Here is a 15,609-nt window from a genome sequence, read left to right on the forward strand (position 1 = left end):
CTTCATGCGACGCGTAAGTCGAGTTACGGAGGACTTGCTCAAATCCACTCTCCCGACTTCCTACTTTGTCAAGCCCTGGTCTGTGCTACCACCATGGCGTCTTACAGCGCAAAGGACGAATCCAAGATAGAGTCTGGTCCCAACGACAAGGCTGACCTGGCCCACATCCCAAGCTACGCCGCCATGGAGAACGCTGAGCATCATGACGGGACCGCCCAAGTGCAGATCGACGAGGCCTACCTGCGTGCCGGATGGTCTGTCAAGTTTTTCCGGGGCATCCTGCTGCAGATGATCCTCTTTGGAGCGTGAGTCGTCTCCCTCTTTCAGGCCCTCCTTTCTCCTTGCCCACTCCCGGAAGGCCGCACACTAGGTTTGCCCCGGGACTCTCTGGCCACACTTGCTGACCAGAGAGAGTGTTTGATCAGGCTCTCGTTCGTTGGCCCCGCGATATCGGACGCCATCTCCAACCTCGGCGGCGGCGGGCTGTCCAGCCCATACCTGGCCAACCTGGCGACGTCGCTCAACTATGCGGCGGGCTGCGTGGTGTCGCTGCTAGGCGGTCCGCTGATCAACAAGCTCGGCATCAAGTGGGCGTGCATCATCGCCGCCCTGGGCATGCCACTGGCCGGGTCAGCGTTCTATGTCAACGCCACCTCCGGCGTCAGCTGGTACCTTATCCTGGCCAAGACGGTGAGCGGCATCACCAACGGCTTCCTCTACGTTGCCGAGGCCACGGCCATGCTGTCCTACCCCTACCCCAACGATCGCGGCTTCTACCTGGGTGTCTGGTCCGCCATGCGCAACTCGGGCAGCATCATCGGCGGTGGTATCAACTTTGGCAACAACCACAACGTCTCGGTGGCCGGCGGCGTAGCCACGTCTACGTATCTCATCTTCTGTGGGATCGGTATGTGCTACTCCTAGTGCGTCTTATTGTACTGTGACACACACGCGCTAACCTGCACTCCTCCTGTCCAGAGTGCACGGGCATCATCTGGGCCTTCCTGCTTTCTCCCACGCGCAGGGTACGCCGCCGCGACGGCAGCATGGTGCGTGTGCCGGAGCAGCTGAGCTGGAAGAGTGAGTTCGCGGCGCTGTGGCGGCACTTGCGGCGGCCCAAGATGCAGCTCATGTTTCTGCCGGCCTTCTACTCGTTCTTCCTGGGCGGCACCATGGGCACCTACCTATCGGTGCACTTTTCGGTGCGCGCCCGCGCCCTGTCGTCGCTGCTGCTTCCTTCCGTCACCGTCCCCACCGTCATCATCTACGGCAAGCTGCTCGACACGCGCCGCTGGTCGCAGCCATTCCGCGCCTGGCTGGCCTTTGCCATCTGGTTCGTCTGCCAGGCCGCCAGCTTCTGCTGGATCGGTTACAACTACAGTGGCTTCGGCACCAACCGGCTCGCGCTGGACTACGGCCTGTGAGTCATCTGTAACTCCGTCCGCCTCCCTCTGATATTCCTTGCTGCTAATCCACTGCCCCCAGTGACGGCTCCACCTGGGGCGTGGCGTACGGGCCCTACCTGCTCATGTTCGTGACGAGTTACTGGGTCCAGGTCTCTATGTACTGGATCCTCGGCACCTTCACCACCGACGCTGCCAGCTCGGCCCGCACAGGCGGGCTGTTCCGCGGCTTTGAAACGCTCGGCCAGTGCGTCTCGTACGCCATCAACTCCCAGAGCTACATCGACATCCGCATCCCCTTCGCTGTCCACGCCGCCCTGCTGGCCGCCACCGTTCCCTGCATGGTCCTCCTGATCAGAATGGTTCCCGAGATGCCCGCCGACGTGGATGTGGATATTGGTGATTTGGTTGTACAGGGCGTGGCTGCTAAGCCCCAAGAAGCTGAGCATAAATAGGGCTGAGAATGATATGGAAAGGGGTCGGAACGGACGGGGTCATGGTGGTTTGCCTTCTGTCTGATGAGCCAATCGCAGCTTCTCTATTGTGGATTTTTGGCATTTGCTGCCCCAAAATATTCAACTACTTCCTTGACTGCGCTTTAATCCAAGAAAAATCATCCACCTGTCGTTGCGTAACATACGCACTCGTGCCGACCAAGGTCGACTCAGCTCTACAGCCACACCTGTTATATAGGCGCTCTTGTTCGCCGGAGGCTTTTGTGAAGCGTCCAAGGTTTGCAGGAACGCAACCGGCGGTATGAGGACATTGCGGGCGTGGACCAGGCCCCAGGCACAATCAGGTTGGACGGAAATCGGCGCCGGCTATTTTGTTTACAGTGATCACCGTCTCAAAACTCCGAATCCATCAATGTTCCTACCCTAATACTATGTTATGAGTAAACTACAGTGATAAAACGTAATATCTATTTGACTGATATTCGGATATAAGAACATGAATTCGACTTTTTCAGTGGTTTTGTTATATAATCAAAGACAAGTGACCACTGTGAACTCCGTAGCCGGGCACGCCTCGCGACGCGGCGTTATAGCCACTGCTTCCTTTACGTAATGGAACAGGATCGCGACCAAACTCTATTCTTATCCTGGCGCGGGCAGGCCTGGCTTAGGGTCAAACAAATGGTGGGCCGGTCCCCGGCAGTAGCCCTGTGGGCCCGGCAATGGCCATGCCACCGGGAAGCACCGCCCGGTTTACCATGCCGGTGCGGCCCATTGTCTTGGCGGCCCCCCTCATTGAACAATCGGAGCCATCCCAAATGCCGCGCTTCTTAATATCTGTGGTGCTGTAGGTTGGGGTGCGAGGACGTGTTTGGCATCGAGACAGCATTTCCTCCATTACGTCTCTCTGACAGTGTGACTCTGGTCTTTCCATCCATCCCGCCAGCATGACCCAAAACAAGACTATCGTATTCGATGTGGTGGGCACGCTCGTGTCGTTTGAGCACCTCTTCGATGCAATCGACGCGCGCCTAGGCGATAGGCTGAAGGCACGCGGCATCCAGCCTAAGCTGCTGTGCTGCTGTTGGATGGAGATGGCCGAGCGCGAGTATACCTACCTGTCGCTGTCTGGGCGCTACCTCGTCTTCTACAAAGTCTTCGAGGCTCTGTTCTACCGTACGCTATGGTACGCCGGCGTGGAGGATCCGCGCGCCTTTGCCAGCCCGGACGACGTTGCCTACCTGATCGGCGAGTGGAAGCGCATGGAGCTTCGCGACGGCGCCGCCGAGTGTATCCGGAAGCTCCGCGACGCCGGCTTCACAATCTACTGCTTCACCGCGGGCGACGTGCCGCGCGTGACGGGCTACTTCCAGCGCGCGGGCGTCGACATGCCTGCCGACCATGTGCTCTCGTGCGACACCGCAGGCCTCGCCAAGCCCACCCTCGACGCCTACCGCCCCATCCTCGCCCGGCTCACCACTGACCAAGGGAAGCCCTGGTTCGCTGCCGCGCACCTGTGGGACGCATCAGCGGCTAAGGCCGGAGGGTGAGTAGGCCAGACCTGTCGAGGCGCATGATAGCAGCCCCCTGCTTACTCCGGCCAAAGTCACTAACTCGGACCCTCCTATTGCAGATTCAACGCAGCTTACTGCACCGCGCTCGAGGGCGAGAACCTGTCTGAGATCTTCGGCCAGATGGACGTGGTGGCCGACACGCTGCCAGACATGGCGGACAAGGTTATTGCTGAATCGAGAAAGTGACTTGTCTGATGGATGTATGGCGAGGAAAGAACACATTGTTATGTTCCTGCTATCGTCAAATAACGTACTCCATAAGGGAGTGGGACAAATAAGGGAGTGGGACACTTCCGTGCTACCTACGCGACAATATATAAGAGAAATCAACCATAACGCCTCAAATTAATTCAAACTATTCAGAATCCTCTCCTTCAGAGGTGGACTCAACTTTCTAATACGTACGCGTATTATAGCCGGGCTCCCCGTAGACGCTAGATCCTACCTCCGGGGTCAACCGTCTAGCAGGGCGCTGGGGTTACTGTTCTGCAAGATAGGTAAAGCCTATGCAATAATACTTATACTCCGCTATCGTTCTCTCTTATGGTTATTATATCTCTTGGAAGAGATACCAGTCTCAGCAATTAAGTAACTAGTTTAAGTATATGGTGAAACGGATACTTAGATTGATCGCTGAGGTACAAAGGTAATAACTATGTATCTAGGGGATCCTTCGCATCTATATATCCTTTATCCTTCATCGTTCCGGTATGGTCACTCCTTTTTACGTGATAGTCGCGTCTTCGGGGACGACCGTCACGCCTAGCAGAGTGACGGTCATACCGATATGCATAACCACTCGTACGGTACCCGGGTTCGACCCTTATCGGTCCTGATCGTTACTAACATAAGAAACCCGTGACGGCACTACCACATGATCCGCCCTTATCCCTGGCCTGATCCTGTGGCCTAGTTTGTTTGTGTTCTTTCGTGCCCAAACAATCGTCCCCTGTTGGTTGGGCGTTACACGCGCTTTGTAGGTTAACTATGGTATCGTCTATGGAGTGTTAATTTCGATACGTTGTATATCGATGCAGCTTTACGAATTGTTAATTGTGGGTTTTTAAGCGTATTAAGCGCTAGAATTAAATCGCCTTCAGATAATTATCGTGGTATAATTATTGGTGGAGGAAAATAAGAAGAAAGATAGTGTCTTTCAGAAGGCGGGAAAGTATCCCACTCCCTTATGGAGTACGTTACCTCTTTTAGATATTTTATTATATTGACATGAATATATAACGAGAGAAGAAGGCACTATTGTATTCCTACTTCTCGTCATTTACCTCTCTTAGATATTATATTGACCTTCGTTCCTCTTTATAAGAGTGTCATTACATGTTACTCCGTATATCCTCGACTGTCAAGGTGCCCGTCTTTGAGATTAGGTACTCCTCAATCGCGACGTCCTTGCCCGCCTCCTTGCCGTATCCCGACATTTTGATACCGCCAAATGGTGACTCGGCACACGACGAATTGCCTGCAGGTCGATTAGTAAAACAAGTTTTTATGATGAAGTGAAGCACCTCTCTCACCCGTGTTCATGCCAATCATGCCGGCTTCCAACGACTCCAGCAGCCGCCAGGTCCGGCTGACATCCCGGGTGAAGAAGTAGGATGCTAGACCCATGGACGTGGCGTTCGCCTTGTCCACGGCCTCCTGCTCCGTCTCAAAGCGGTAGATGCCGAGCAGCGGGCCAAAGATCTCCTCGCGGCACGAAAGCATGTCGCTCGTCATGTCCGCGATGATGGTGGGCTGGTAGAAGTGTCCCTGCAGCAGCAGCTGGTCGTCGTCTCCCCCGTCTCCGCGTGCGGCCCGCGCGCCGCCGCAGAGCAGCCTGCCGCCCTTGGCGAGCGCATCGGCCACGTGCGCCTCGACCTTTGCCAGGCCGCGCGCCGTCGTCAGTGCGCCCATCGTCGTGCCGGATCTGGCGCCGTGGCCCACGCGCAGCCCACGCGTCGCCTGGACCATCATGGCCGCGAAGGCGTCGTAAACGCCGCTCTGCACGTAGACGCGGTTGGCGTGCGTGCAGGCCTGCCCGGCCGTGCGCCACTTGAGCACCATCAGCGCGTCCACGGCTGCCTGCAGGTCGCCGTCGTTGAAGATGACGAACGGACAGTTGCCGCCCAGCTCCATGGTCAGCTTCTTCAGGCCCTCGCTGCAGTGCCGCGCTACGATGCTGCCGACGGCCGTACTGCCAGTGAAGGTAACCTTGCGCACGAGCGGGTGCTTACACAGGCGCTCGCTGACGGCGGGGGTGAGGGCGTTGTCGGTCGTGATAACGTTGAGCACGCCGGCGGGGAGCCCGGCGCGTAGTGCCAGGTCCGCGAGGGCCATGACGCTCAGCGGCGTCTCGGGCGACGGCTTGACAATCATAGAGCAGCCCGCCGCCAGCGCCGCGGCCGCCTTGCGTACAATCATGGCGACGGGGAAGTTCCACGGCACCAGCGCCACGCAGACGCCAATGGGCTGCTTAACGACGACGGTGCGCCGGCTCGACACGGACGGCTGCGCGACAGACCCGCGCACGCGCTCCGCCTCGCCCGCGAACCACCACGCGAACCCGTTGGCGTAGTCGACCTCGCCCTGCGCCTCGGCCATTGGCTTGCCCGTCTCGTGGACGACGAGCGCCGCTATGTCGTCCCGCGCCACCGTGATCAGCTCGTGCCACCGCATCAACACCTTGGCACGCTCGCGCGGGTTCGTGTGGCGCCAGCCGCCATAGGCAGCCTGCGACGACTCGACATATTGGTCCACGTCGGCCACGTCATTGTTGGCGCACGACGCCCACACCTTGCACGTGCCGGGATCTGTGCGATTGGCTCTAGTTAGTCCTATGTAGGTTCCGAGCCACATCCTGGCACAGGCTGCAGTAGCACGCGACTGACCTTCGACATCAAAGCGGTTCCCCGACTTGGCTTGCACCCATTTCCCGCCAAGGAGCGACGCCTCGTGGAGGAGCGTGGGGTCATTCAGCTGTGTGGTTCTGTCGTCAGTACGCCGGCACAGACCCCGGCCATGGGAGGGAGAGCTAGAGCTGTGCGGGGAGAGGCGACGCACCGTGAAAGGCAGGTTCGACATGGCGGCGTCGGAGGGAGTAAGGCAGCTTAGTTGGAGCAGCATAGAGGACGGTAGCAATTAGTCCGGCCCATAGCAAGCGTTCGAGACAGAGGCAAGAGGGCCTGCAACTTAATAAAGGAGGCACAAGCACTGTTTCTGTTGCTGGTCGTTACTATACACCCCGCAGATACGCTCAGCTTCGGCTCTCATCCTGTTAGACAGTGCAAGCTTAGTCACTCAGCTGGTGCGGAACACCCTAGCATCTCCATGCCTATAGAGAGACAAATATTGTCATTCGCTGATGGTGCAAAATGTGGGGCTTTCCGTCAGACCGGAGAGCCACAGGGCCGGGCCGGGGGCCGGGTCCATAATTCTCGACCGGGTTAAGAGCCGCTTCCCGATGAGGAACACCAGTCATCCTTTGTATGTCATGCGGTGCACTGTTTCGTCACGCTGGCCTGACTGAGAGACGCCCGGCATATTTGGTGCGATGGACAAGCACGAGAAAAAGTTGCTCGGCGTTACCTTCACAGTGAGCCGTGCGGTACGAACCGGCTACTGACGGGTGCAGCCAAAGAGACTCCAAAACCGCCTGGGCGCAACCGGCGTTCCGTCGTAGGCAAGCCGAGTTGGTCAAGGAGCTCCAGAACCAGGTCGAATCGAGCCACTAGCCATGCGATGACCAGGTCGTGGCGCTGGAACGTGACAACAAACGTCTCACGGCCACTCTCTCCGGCATCCTCTCCCAGGTGGAAGTGTCTACAGATTCCTTGGGGCTGGTGTCAGCGGCATGCGCTGTGGCACCCGATGGGGGTAGTTACGGAGACGTCTGGCCGACCTGATCGTTGGCATGGCCTGTAGGGGGGCATGGAGAAGAGGAGTGCGAGTAATCTTACGCGAACCTTGAACTACCCGCACCGGACGTCCAGTCCCTCTTCGCTTCGCCCGGCTATGCCTATTTGACCTTCAAGTACCTGAAGATGGACTGCGGCGCGTCGCACTACAAGATGGACCCGGTATTCTTCGTCAAGTATGCCGAGCTGAGACAACATCATGGCGTCGAGCATGCCCATCCGGCCCGCTGCACAGACCACTCTGACCGCAAAAACCCTTCGGTCTTCGAGCCCGTTCACGGCAGCGCCTTTGACATCATGGGCAAGGGCATCGCCAACCCCATTGGTGCCATTTGGGCCGCAGCGGATATGCTTGCTTGGCTAGGAGAACAGGAGTCGGCTGATGCCATCATGGGTGCTATCGAGCGCGTGTGCAAGGAAGAGAAGGTTACCGCAGATATGGGAGGCGAGTTGAACACCAAACAGGCCGCGGCTGCGATCTGCGAAGCCCTCTCAGCCACCAAGTAATCAGGAGTTCGCGGCATCATGGGCAGAATACATTGGATTGGATGGCATGCCGAATGGTGCTGGCCTTAACAAAATAGACCAAAAGCAATGTAATTAAGATTATTGACTCTCCCCGCCCGGTTAGTACTCGAGAGTAGCCATAATGGTAAAATCCTGGTTCCTAGAAATTTACTGGAAGAGACCCAATTCCAACAACAACATGCTACGCCCAGGACTCGTTTCTGTTCTTGAATTAGCGTAGGTGTTATGTGAATGTGGCTTTTGCTGATTGCAATTGGTGAAGATTCCACAAATCCGGAAAGATTTTTGTGGCAGAGGTAGGTAGGTACCTGCAAAGGTACCGCCTCGTGTGCGCCATGCCAATGATACGTCAATATCAATATAATGGCCCGTCTAAACAAAGTAGCGCAGTAAGGAACAGACCTGGTGACAGGAAGCTGGCGTTCCATCGCCCAACTGTTTGAGCTCACAGGTACGATGATATATTCAACAACGTTGACATGCATCAAGAAGGTCGACAAGCTTGAGAATTGGATCAAATACTACGATGGATTCTCTACTTCAAACTCTATCGGGAAAGTAATTTTGACCAACACCATATGCTTGGCCCCTACTCAATTCCCGTCATAATCATCTTCGTGACAACGAATTCGTCGATGCCGTATTTGCTGCCCTCCCTGCCAAAACCGCTCTGTTTGACGCCACCAAAGGGAGCGACCGGATCACTAATGGCACCTGTAAATTTCTCCAGTCAGTTTTCCGGGCGATCTCATACAAATAGCAGGAACAGACGAAACAAACGTACCAACGTTCACACCAACCATGCCGACTTCGAGCGCCTCAGCAACACGCCAGCAGCGGCTCAAGTCCTTGCTGAAGAAATATCCGGCTAGACCAACTTCGGAATCGTTCGCCATATCGATGGCTTCCTGCTCATTGTCGAAGGGAAAGAATGCAGCGACTGGACCGAAAGTCTCTTCAGAGCAGATCTTCATGCCAGGCTTCATATCAGCCAGGACAGTGATGCCGAAGAAGTTGGTTCCCAGGGAGAGACGCTTGCCACCGTGAACAACCCGAGCGCCCTTTGCCACGGCGTCCTTGACGTGATCATCCACCTTGGCTACGGCAAGACCGTGAATGAGGGGTCCATGAGTCGTCGTTTCGGCCATACCGTCTCCAACCTCGAACTTCTCAACGGTATCAACAACCATTGAGACGAACTTATCATACACTTTGCGGTGTACTAGGATGCGGTTTGCACACACGCAGGTCTGCCCGGAGATACGGAACTTTGACGCAATAAGGCCGCGAAGAGCGATATCGAGATCAGCATCTTCAAAGACGATAAATGGGGCGTTACCGCCAAGCTCGAAAGATACTTTCTTAAGAGTGGACGAGCACTGGTTCATCAGGAGCTTCCCTACCCTTGTTGACCCAGTAAATGAAACCTTCTTGACGATGGGGTGCGTCGTGAGAACCTTTCCCACCGCCACAGTATTTTCCAGGGCGGCAATAATATTGACGACGCCCTTGGGGAAGCCAGCTCGGTCAGCGAGTTCTGCTAGCGCGAGGGCTGTCAACGGGGCTTCGGCGGGGGCTTTCACGACCACGGTACAACCGGCAGCCAATGCAGGCCCGGCCTTGCGGGTAATCATGGCGGCAGGGAAGTTCCAGGGAATAATAAGGCCGCAGACGCCCACAGGTTCTTTCTGGGTAATGATGCGACAGCTGGGGTTGCTAGCCTGAATGGTGTGTCGCCGTAGGTCCTGGGCGCCTCTTCGGAGAACCATACGAGGAAGCCGGCGGCGTAGTTGACTTCCGTCTTGGAATCCGCTAGGGGCTTGCCGTTCTCCCAGGTGATAATTCGTGCCAGGTCATCCGCATTCTCGATCATGAGCTCATACCAGCGGCGCAGAAGCCGGGCTCTCACCCTCGGCTGGGTCTTTCTGAAGGACACGAAGGCTTCCTGGGCGCGTTTGATTGCGGCTTCGGTGTCCTTCTCGTCAAACTCTGGACATATGGCGACTTCGACCAGGGTAGATGGATCTGGAAGAGGTTGCCAGTGAGATTTCGCTAACAAACAAGCAGCCATGGGACAATGACAATGAGCAAGGCAAGGAATGCCCTAATTGAGGAGTAGGGAGTATGCCGGAACATACTGTCAACTGCGAAGACCTTTCCTGACTTTGCTCCACCCATTCTCCATTGACGAAGCATTGGGTCTTCAGCAGGGAGGGGTCGCGCAACTTTTGGAGAGGTCAGCAATAGGGTCCGCCGAGAAAAGGTCTGTGTGAGGTGCAAAGTGGTACGTAGTGTACTTTGACTTGCCTGCAAGATGTCTTGAACCGACATGTTGGAAATGTCTTTATCCTGAAAAGGGATTGTTTTCGGGCAGATAGAGATAATCCTACCGTCCAGCCGTGAGGACTCGATCACCGCTCATGAAATTGCCTGGGGACCAGACAGGACGCAGCCCGCCGCCGCGGCGAATTGATGGATTTATTCTTTGGCCCCTCATCAAAGTTGCGCATCGCGGAAGGGCTCCATTGTGCCGTTCGCCGATAGCGGTTGCGGGAGAGGACCGGTATGGAAAACCACATGTACCGGTCGCGCCTCTAAACATGACCGGCCGCGGGCCGGTGAGGCCGGGTCTGTGCCGGTCCCGGTGCGGGGATGGCGCAGGGAGGGAAATGCGGATAGACTGGAGCTCGTCAGGTGGTCCACCTACGATAGGTTCCGGGATCGAGGCGGCATAACGCAATGATCCTGGTGTCCCCAAAAGTCGCGGCCATGAAAACAAATGTCATGGGGCAACGGCAACAATTGCCTTTTACCATCCAACTTCTCCCCCTTGATAAGATCTGCTCTGGCTCCAAACCACACCATCAACTCAAGTTTAACCATATTCTCACATTCCCAGACTTTCATCATCCAAAGATCGTCTTCTTCAAAGAAAGTCTGACAAAATGCCTGCCCTTCTTGAGAGCTTGGTCGTCACTGAGGTGCCTGGTCCCATCTCCAAGGTGGCTTGCAAGAAGCTTGACCAGTTCTTCGACTCTCGCGCGGTCCATTTCGTTGTCGACTATGACAAGAGCTCCGGCAACTAGTATGTCTCCATCCTACGCAGTTCGTGGCTCTTTGGTCTTGGCGACACCTGGCTGACGAATCTTGAAGCATTGTCGATGTTGACGGCAACCGGTACATTGATGTGTACGTTTCCCCAACAGGAGCTGTTGGTTTCTTGTCTCATCCGCTCGATCGTCATGTTTGGTTTGGAACGCTTCGCTCACTTCTGTCTCAGGTACTCTCAGATCGCATCAATCGCTGTCGGGTATAACAATCCTGCCCTGAGGGAAGCAGCGCAATCACCTGAGGTCATCTCAGCGCTCGTGAACCGCCCTGCCCTTGGCAACTTCCCATCGAGCAGGTGGCATGATACCCTTAAGGACGGCCTGCTTAAGGTTGCACCTGAAGGGCTGAATATGATCTTTACCGCCCAGTCGGGCTCTGAAGCTAACGAACTCGCCTACAAGGCTGCCTTCATGCTTTACAGGCGTAAGGAGCGTGGCGAAGGTGCGGGGTGGACGCCGGAGGAAGTCACCTCATGTGTTGATAACGCGAAGCCTGGCTCTCCCGATCTTGCGATTCTGAGCTTTGCCAATTCCTTCCACGGCCGTGGATTCGGTAGTCTATCAACCACCCGCTCGAAGGCCGTCCATAAGCTGGACATTCCCTCTTTCCACTGGCCCCAGGCTCCGTTCCCTGCCCTTAAATACCCCCTCGAAAAGTACACCTTTGAGAACGCTGCTGAGGAGCAGAGATGCCTCAACGAGGTTGAACGTCTCATGACTTCCTGGTATGTCATCTCGCTCGCCGTTCGTGCCTAAATCAATGAAGAACTTCGGAGTGTCCCCGAGCTAACACGCCCGTTGAAGGCGATTCCCTGTTGCCGGTCTGGTTGTTGAGCCGATCCAGAGCGAGGGAGGCGACAACCATGCCTCGCCTGCCTTCTTCCAAGGACTGCGCGGTATCACCAAGAAGCATGGCGTCGCCATGATTGTGGACGAGGTCCAGACTGGATTCGGAGCGACTGGTAAGTTCTGGGGCCACGCGCACTGGAACCTCGATTCGCCTCCCGATATGGTTACCTTCTCCAAGAAGGCGCAAACGGCAGGCTACTTCTTCGGTGACCGCATGCTGGTTCCGGATAAGGCTTACAGGCAGTTCAACACCTGGATTGGCGATCCGGCCCGCGTCGCCATGAGCAAGGCCGTTATCAACGAGATCCTCGACAAGAATCTGGTCGAGCAATGCGTAAGTAAGCTCGAGGCAGAAGGGACTTCCTAGTTATGATGCTCCTACATCCAACGACGTTGCTAACTCGACTCCGATAGGCTCGCGTGGGTAAGGCCCTGTATGCGGAGCTCGAGACGCTCGCACGGAAATACCCAGATCTCGTCATGAACCTACGTGGCAAGGGACAGGGGTAAGTACATGCACAATGCAGAAAGAAATCGACTATTTGTGCTCCGAAGGACAGCTAACCTGGCCATAAAAGTACCTATCTCGCATTCGACACGAAAGATGCAGGCGCGCTGAGCAAGGCAATGAGGCTTTTGGGCGTCAACATCGGCACATGTGGCAAGGAGACTGTCCGACTCCGCCCTATGCTGATTTTCGATGAATCCTTTAGTGAGTTCCACATAATGGGAAATTTGAGAATTATTTTTACTAATTGCGAATGTGCAGTCCCGGCTCTCATTACCGCCCTGGATAAGGTTCTGGCGTCTACATAGGGGATGGGTGTTCAAGGATGTGGTAGAATGTGGAATTAGACTCTTCCCAGTTGCTTGATATGAAATGGAAATCTGAATTGATACAACATGACATTGGACGAGCGTGGATGAACGTGTGATAACCTAGTGTCCCCGTAAACTCAGCCCAATTGTTGCGGCTCCTGATAGAGCATCAGTGAAACCCTCCTGCGGGCACCTGGCCTGCCTGGAGTCGCTGTTCTGTGTCGAGCTGCACCAGCCACAGACATCTTCACACCGTGAACGTCATACATTCAAGATATTTCATCTTCATACCGATTTCAAGCCGCAAATCAGGAACCATTTTAGCCGACCTCAACACCAGATGCAAGACGAGACATCAAAATACCGGGCGTGGGACATCATCCAGCGGGGACATCTCCCACCAAGAGACATCCCCACCAAGAGACATCCCCACCAGAGACATCTCCCCTAGGGGACATCCCTCATTAGGGGACATCCCTCATTAGGGGACACCCCCATAGAAGACCGGTCCCCTACGGGGTCCGCCAATGCCTTTTCGGAACGAGCTGGAGAGTCCGAGAAGATTCGAGAGAAGAAAGGCGCTTGCCTTGTGAAGCCCTGAGTAGGGTCAAATCAGACACAATTATCCGCACCAGATAAGACAGAGTGCAAGGTTTACAGCCTGGCTCTGCGAAGCTGCGTAATAAGTTCTGGATAAAGTCGCAGCTGTACTCCGTGCTCGACATGCTCGCTGACGACAATCTCACAGTTTCCCGGGCGTTCCTGTTGGTGCTGTCATATAGTTGGCACGTCCCAGCGAGGGCAATCTCATGCGGTCGTTTGTGTAGAGTGGTACAAGGGGCCGGGCTAGTACGTCGACAAGGTACGATAGATCGAACGCAAGGGGTTTCTGCCGTTCGGAGCTGTCTGGCCGCGAGAGACGCGCTGTCTCATCTTATCAGGGCGAACAATCCCGACATATGCTTGACAGGGCTGATTGGCTCGGGTATGGACGAGGTCAGCACCTGTGAATTCACGTTCGCGAGATGGAGAACGTTTTGCGCAGAGGACGTACCACGCTCTGTCATCAGCCGACGGATGCAGTTGAAGCCTGCCTTCTGACCCAAGACTGAATAGGAGCAAATCAAGTTGCTATGGAGTAAGATGCACTCTTTCAGTGACACTACCTCTAACCTGAGCAAGGACACCGATTGTAGCATTTCGCCATTCTCCAACTCCAGCGTCTTGCACCTTTCTTGAAGAGCATGCACTTGTCGCGTCTTTTTCTGCCGAGACTTACGGGCCGCAATTCGATTTTGTCTTCCGAGCTTCCGTGAATCAAGCACAGAGTGCCTCGCCACAATGCCGGGGGTTCGCCTGATGTACATCGACTTGTTTGACAAGGTGAAATGAAAGTGGTTTCGGACTTTGAGATCACAATCGAATAGACTAAGATCCAGCTTGTGAATTGAGAAGGATCCTCTAATGATTGAGATTCTGCATCTCTTACCTAGTCAGGTCCTGACAAGTTCTAGGAATTTTCACCTCTGGATTCACAAGGTTTAGGAACCCGCCACTACCTCCACAAGTTCTAGGAATGTGCACCCCAGGCTTTACAAGTTCTGGGAATTGTCTGCCATGGACAAGTTAGCAGGTTCTAGAATTTGCACCCCTGTTGTCGAAAGTTCTAAGACTTCAGAAATTTCCAAGAGTAGGCATCTATTCCGGCACCAGGTTCTAGTTTTATAGGAACCTGAAAATTTGATGGCTTAACAGTAGGGTTGCGCATTAGAAGATATCGCCTTGGTGCGACAAGATCACTCGTCACACTTGAGGTATCGGAGATCAAGTCATGCATTTCAGCGGACTTCAGAAAATTGAGTTCCCGCTGGAGACGTAATCTGGTGGGAGCGCACGGTGCTGATGCTGACCTTCCTTGTAAATTGCGCCTGCGGCGTGTGCGGAATTGGAACAATTAGCTCGTCTGTGCGTATGCTGCCCTGACCATTGCAAGTTACGCTCGTGGCTTCTAAGCTATGACGCCACTGGATGCCATGCTCAGTAGAACTTCAGGTTGCTCAAAAACAAGGACGACAAAATGCACCAAGCTCGGGGGTTAAATATCCTTCGCTCTACAACCACTGTATACCTAAATTATAAACCAGACCCGATAATTGGATTCAACTTAGAAAGAGCTTTCTGCATCAACAAGTTGAAAGCGTTATACTTTCCACTTTTAACAGTATAGTAGAGAGGAACATGTCCTATATAACCACATCTGTTTCAGGCCTTATCTTCTTGCGTAAGAAGCAGATTCATAATGTCGACGTAACCTCTGCTTGAAGCAGCATTTAGCGGTGTCCATCCGTCATTGCTCGCGACCGTCGAGTCGGCGCCCTTCTCGAGAAGCAGCCTGACTACCTCGAGGTGCCCCTCAGATGAAGCGGCATAAAGAGCATTGCCGTAGTATCCGCCCTGGGCATTGGCGTCTGCCCCCCTGTCGAGCAGCATATCCACAGACTGGCGCAGTCCAACAAATGAGGCAAAGTAAAGAGCAGTGGGCACAGACACCGTCTTTTCCCACGGATCGTCCGGCTTGTAAAGGTTGTAGCCGAACTGAAAGGCAATGTTTGAAGCGAAATACTCTTCAACTTCTGAGGGGACCTCCTTTCCAGAGAGGTCGACGCCCACGGCACATTTTGACCAGTACTTTACTACATAGTTTGCTAACAGTGTTCTTTCTGTTCTTCGAAACGTACGTCCGGAAGCGATTTCGATAAGGTATGAAAGACATACCCTTACAATCTCTGCGTTCGCGTTAGACAGTTCAAGATGTGTTTTCATGGATTCGTCTACTCGAACGGAGGTGCTCTTGAACGGAGAATCGCGCGAGTTGTATATCAGTAATGATCGTCTTGCTCCAACTTTCTTCTCTTGTGACTAAGATCACGAGACTTGAGCAGTACTTTGCAACCTCTTCG

At 54.7% G+C, this 15,609-nt stretch overlaps 7 protein-coding genes across 7 annotated transcripts; 4 read left to right on the top strand and 3 right to left on the bottom strand.

Moving 5' to 3' along the window:
* Nucleotides 1-183: 183 nt before the first annotated feature.
* Nucleotides 184-1,858, top strand: B0I36DRAFT_251564 (uncharacterized protein; the record flags this gene model as incomplete). Its single annotated transcript, XM_046150623.1, has 4 exons — nt 184-305; nt 426-907; nt 979-1,420; nt 1,486-1,858. The coding sequence occupies 4 exons, from the start codon at nt 184-186 to the stop codon at nt 1,856-1,858; spliced, it is 1,419 nt and encodes a 472-aa protein (XP_046007009.1).
* Nucleotides 1,859-2,805: 947 nt separating this feature from the next.
* On the top strand, nt 2,806-3,618 carry B0I36DRAFT_296255 (haloacid dehalogenase-like hydrolase; the record flags this gene model as incomplete). Its single annotated transcript, XM_046151889.1, has 2 exons — nt 2,806-3,404; nt 3,492-3,618. 2 exons carry the CDS (start codon nt 2,806-2,808, stop codon nt 3,616-3,618), a joined length of 726 nt encoding a protein of 241 aa, XP_046007010.1.
* Nucleotides 3,619-4,763: 1,145 nt separating this feature from the next.
* Nucleotides 4,764-6,510, bottom strand: B0I36DRAFT_252057 (Aldehyde/histidinol dehydrogenase; the record flags this gene model as incomplete). Its single annotated transcript, XM_046150658.1, has 3 exons — nt 4,764-4,909; nt 4,965-6,239; nt 6,318-6,510. The coding sequence occupies 3 exons, from the start codon at nt 6,508-6,510 to the stop codon at nt 4,764-4,766; spliced, it is 1,614 nt and encodes a 537-aa protein (XP_046007011.1).
* Nucleotides 6,511-7,469: 959 nt separating this feature from the next.
* B0I36DRAFT_367296 (uncharacterized protein) lies at nt 7,470-7,850 on the top strand (the record flags this gene model as incomplete). Its single annotated transcript, XM_046159434.1, has 1 exon — nt 7,470-7,850. One exon carries the CDS (start codon nt 7,470-7,472, stop codon nt 7,848-7,850), a length of 381 nt encoding a protein of 126 aa, XP_046007012.1.
* Nucleotides 7,851-8,460: 610 nt separating this feature from the next.
* On the bottom strand, nt 8,461-10,067 carry B0I36DRAFT_353557 (succinate-semialdehyde dehydrogenase; the record flags this gene model as incomplete). The annotated part of the gene is made up of 4 exons (XM_046157222.1): nt 8,461-8,585; nt 8,656-9,592; nt 9,643-9,896; nt 10,010-10,067. The coding sequence occupies 4 exons, from the start codon at nt 10,065-10,067 to the stop codon at nt 8,461-8,463; spliced, it is 1,374 nt and encodes a 457-aa protein (XP_046007013.1).
* Nucleotides 10,068-10,816: 749 nt separating this feature from the next.
* On the top strand, nt 10,817-12,646 carry B0I36DRAFT_367298 (aminotransferase class-III; the record flags this gene model as incomplete). The annotated part of the gene is made up of 7 exons (XM_046159435.1): nt 10,817-10,956; nt 11,025-11,060; nt 11,152-11,706; nt 11,786-12,164; nt 12,245-12,336; nt 12,409-12,542; nt 12,600-12,646. 7 exons carry the CDS (start codon nt 10,817-10,819, stop codon nt 12,644-12,646), a joined length of 1,383 nt encoding a protein of 460 aa, XP_046007014.1.
* Nucleotides 12,647-14,932: 2,286 nt separating this feature from the next.
* Nucleotides 14,933-15,184, bottom strand: B0I36DRAFT_203594 (ankyrin repeat-containing domain protein; the record flags this gene model as incomplete). Its single annotated transcript, XM_046148801.1, has 1 exon — nt 14,933-15,184. A coding segment is annotated over one exon (252 nt), but the record flags the coding sequence as incomplete, so codon positions are not given.
* Between the last annotated feature and the right edge of the window lie 425 nt (nt 15,185-15,609).

This window comes from Microdochium trichocladiopsis (genome assembly GCF_020744255.1).
Source record: "Microdochium trichocladiopsis strain MPI-CAGE-CH-0230 chromosome Unknown B0I36scaffold_10, whole genome shotgun sequence".
Lineage (NCBI taxonomy): Eukaryota > Fungi > Ascomycota > Sordariomycetes > Xylariales > Microdochiaceae > Microdochium > Microdochium trichocladiopsis.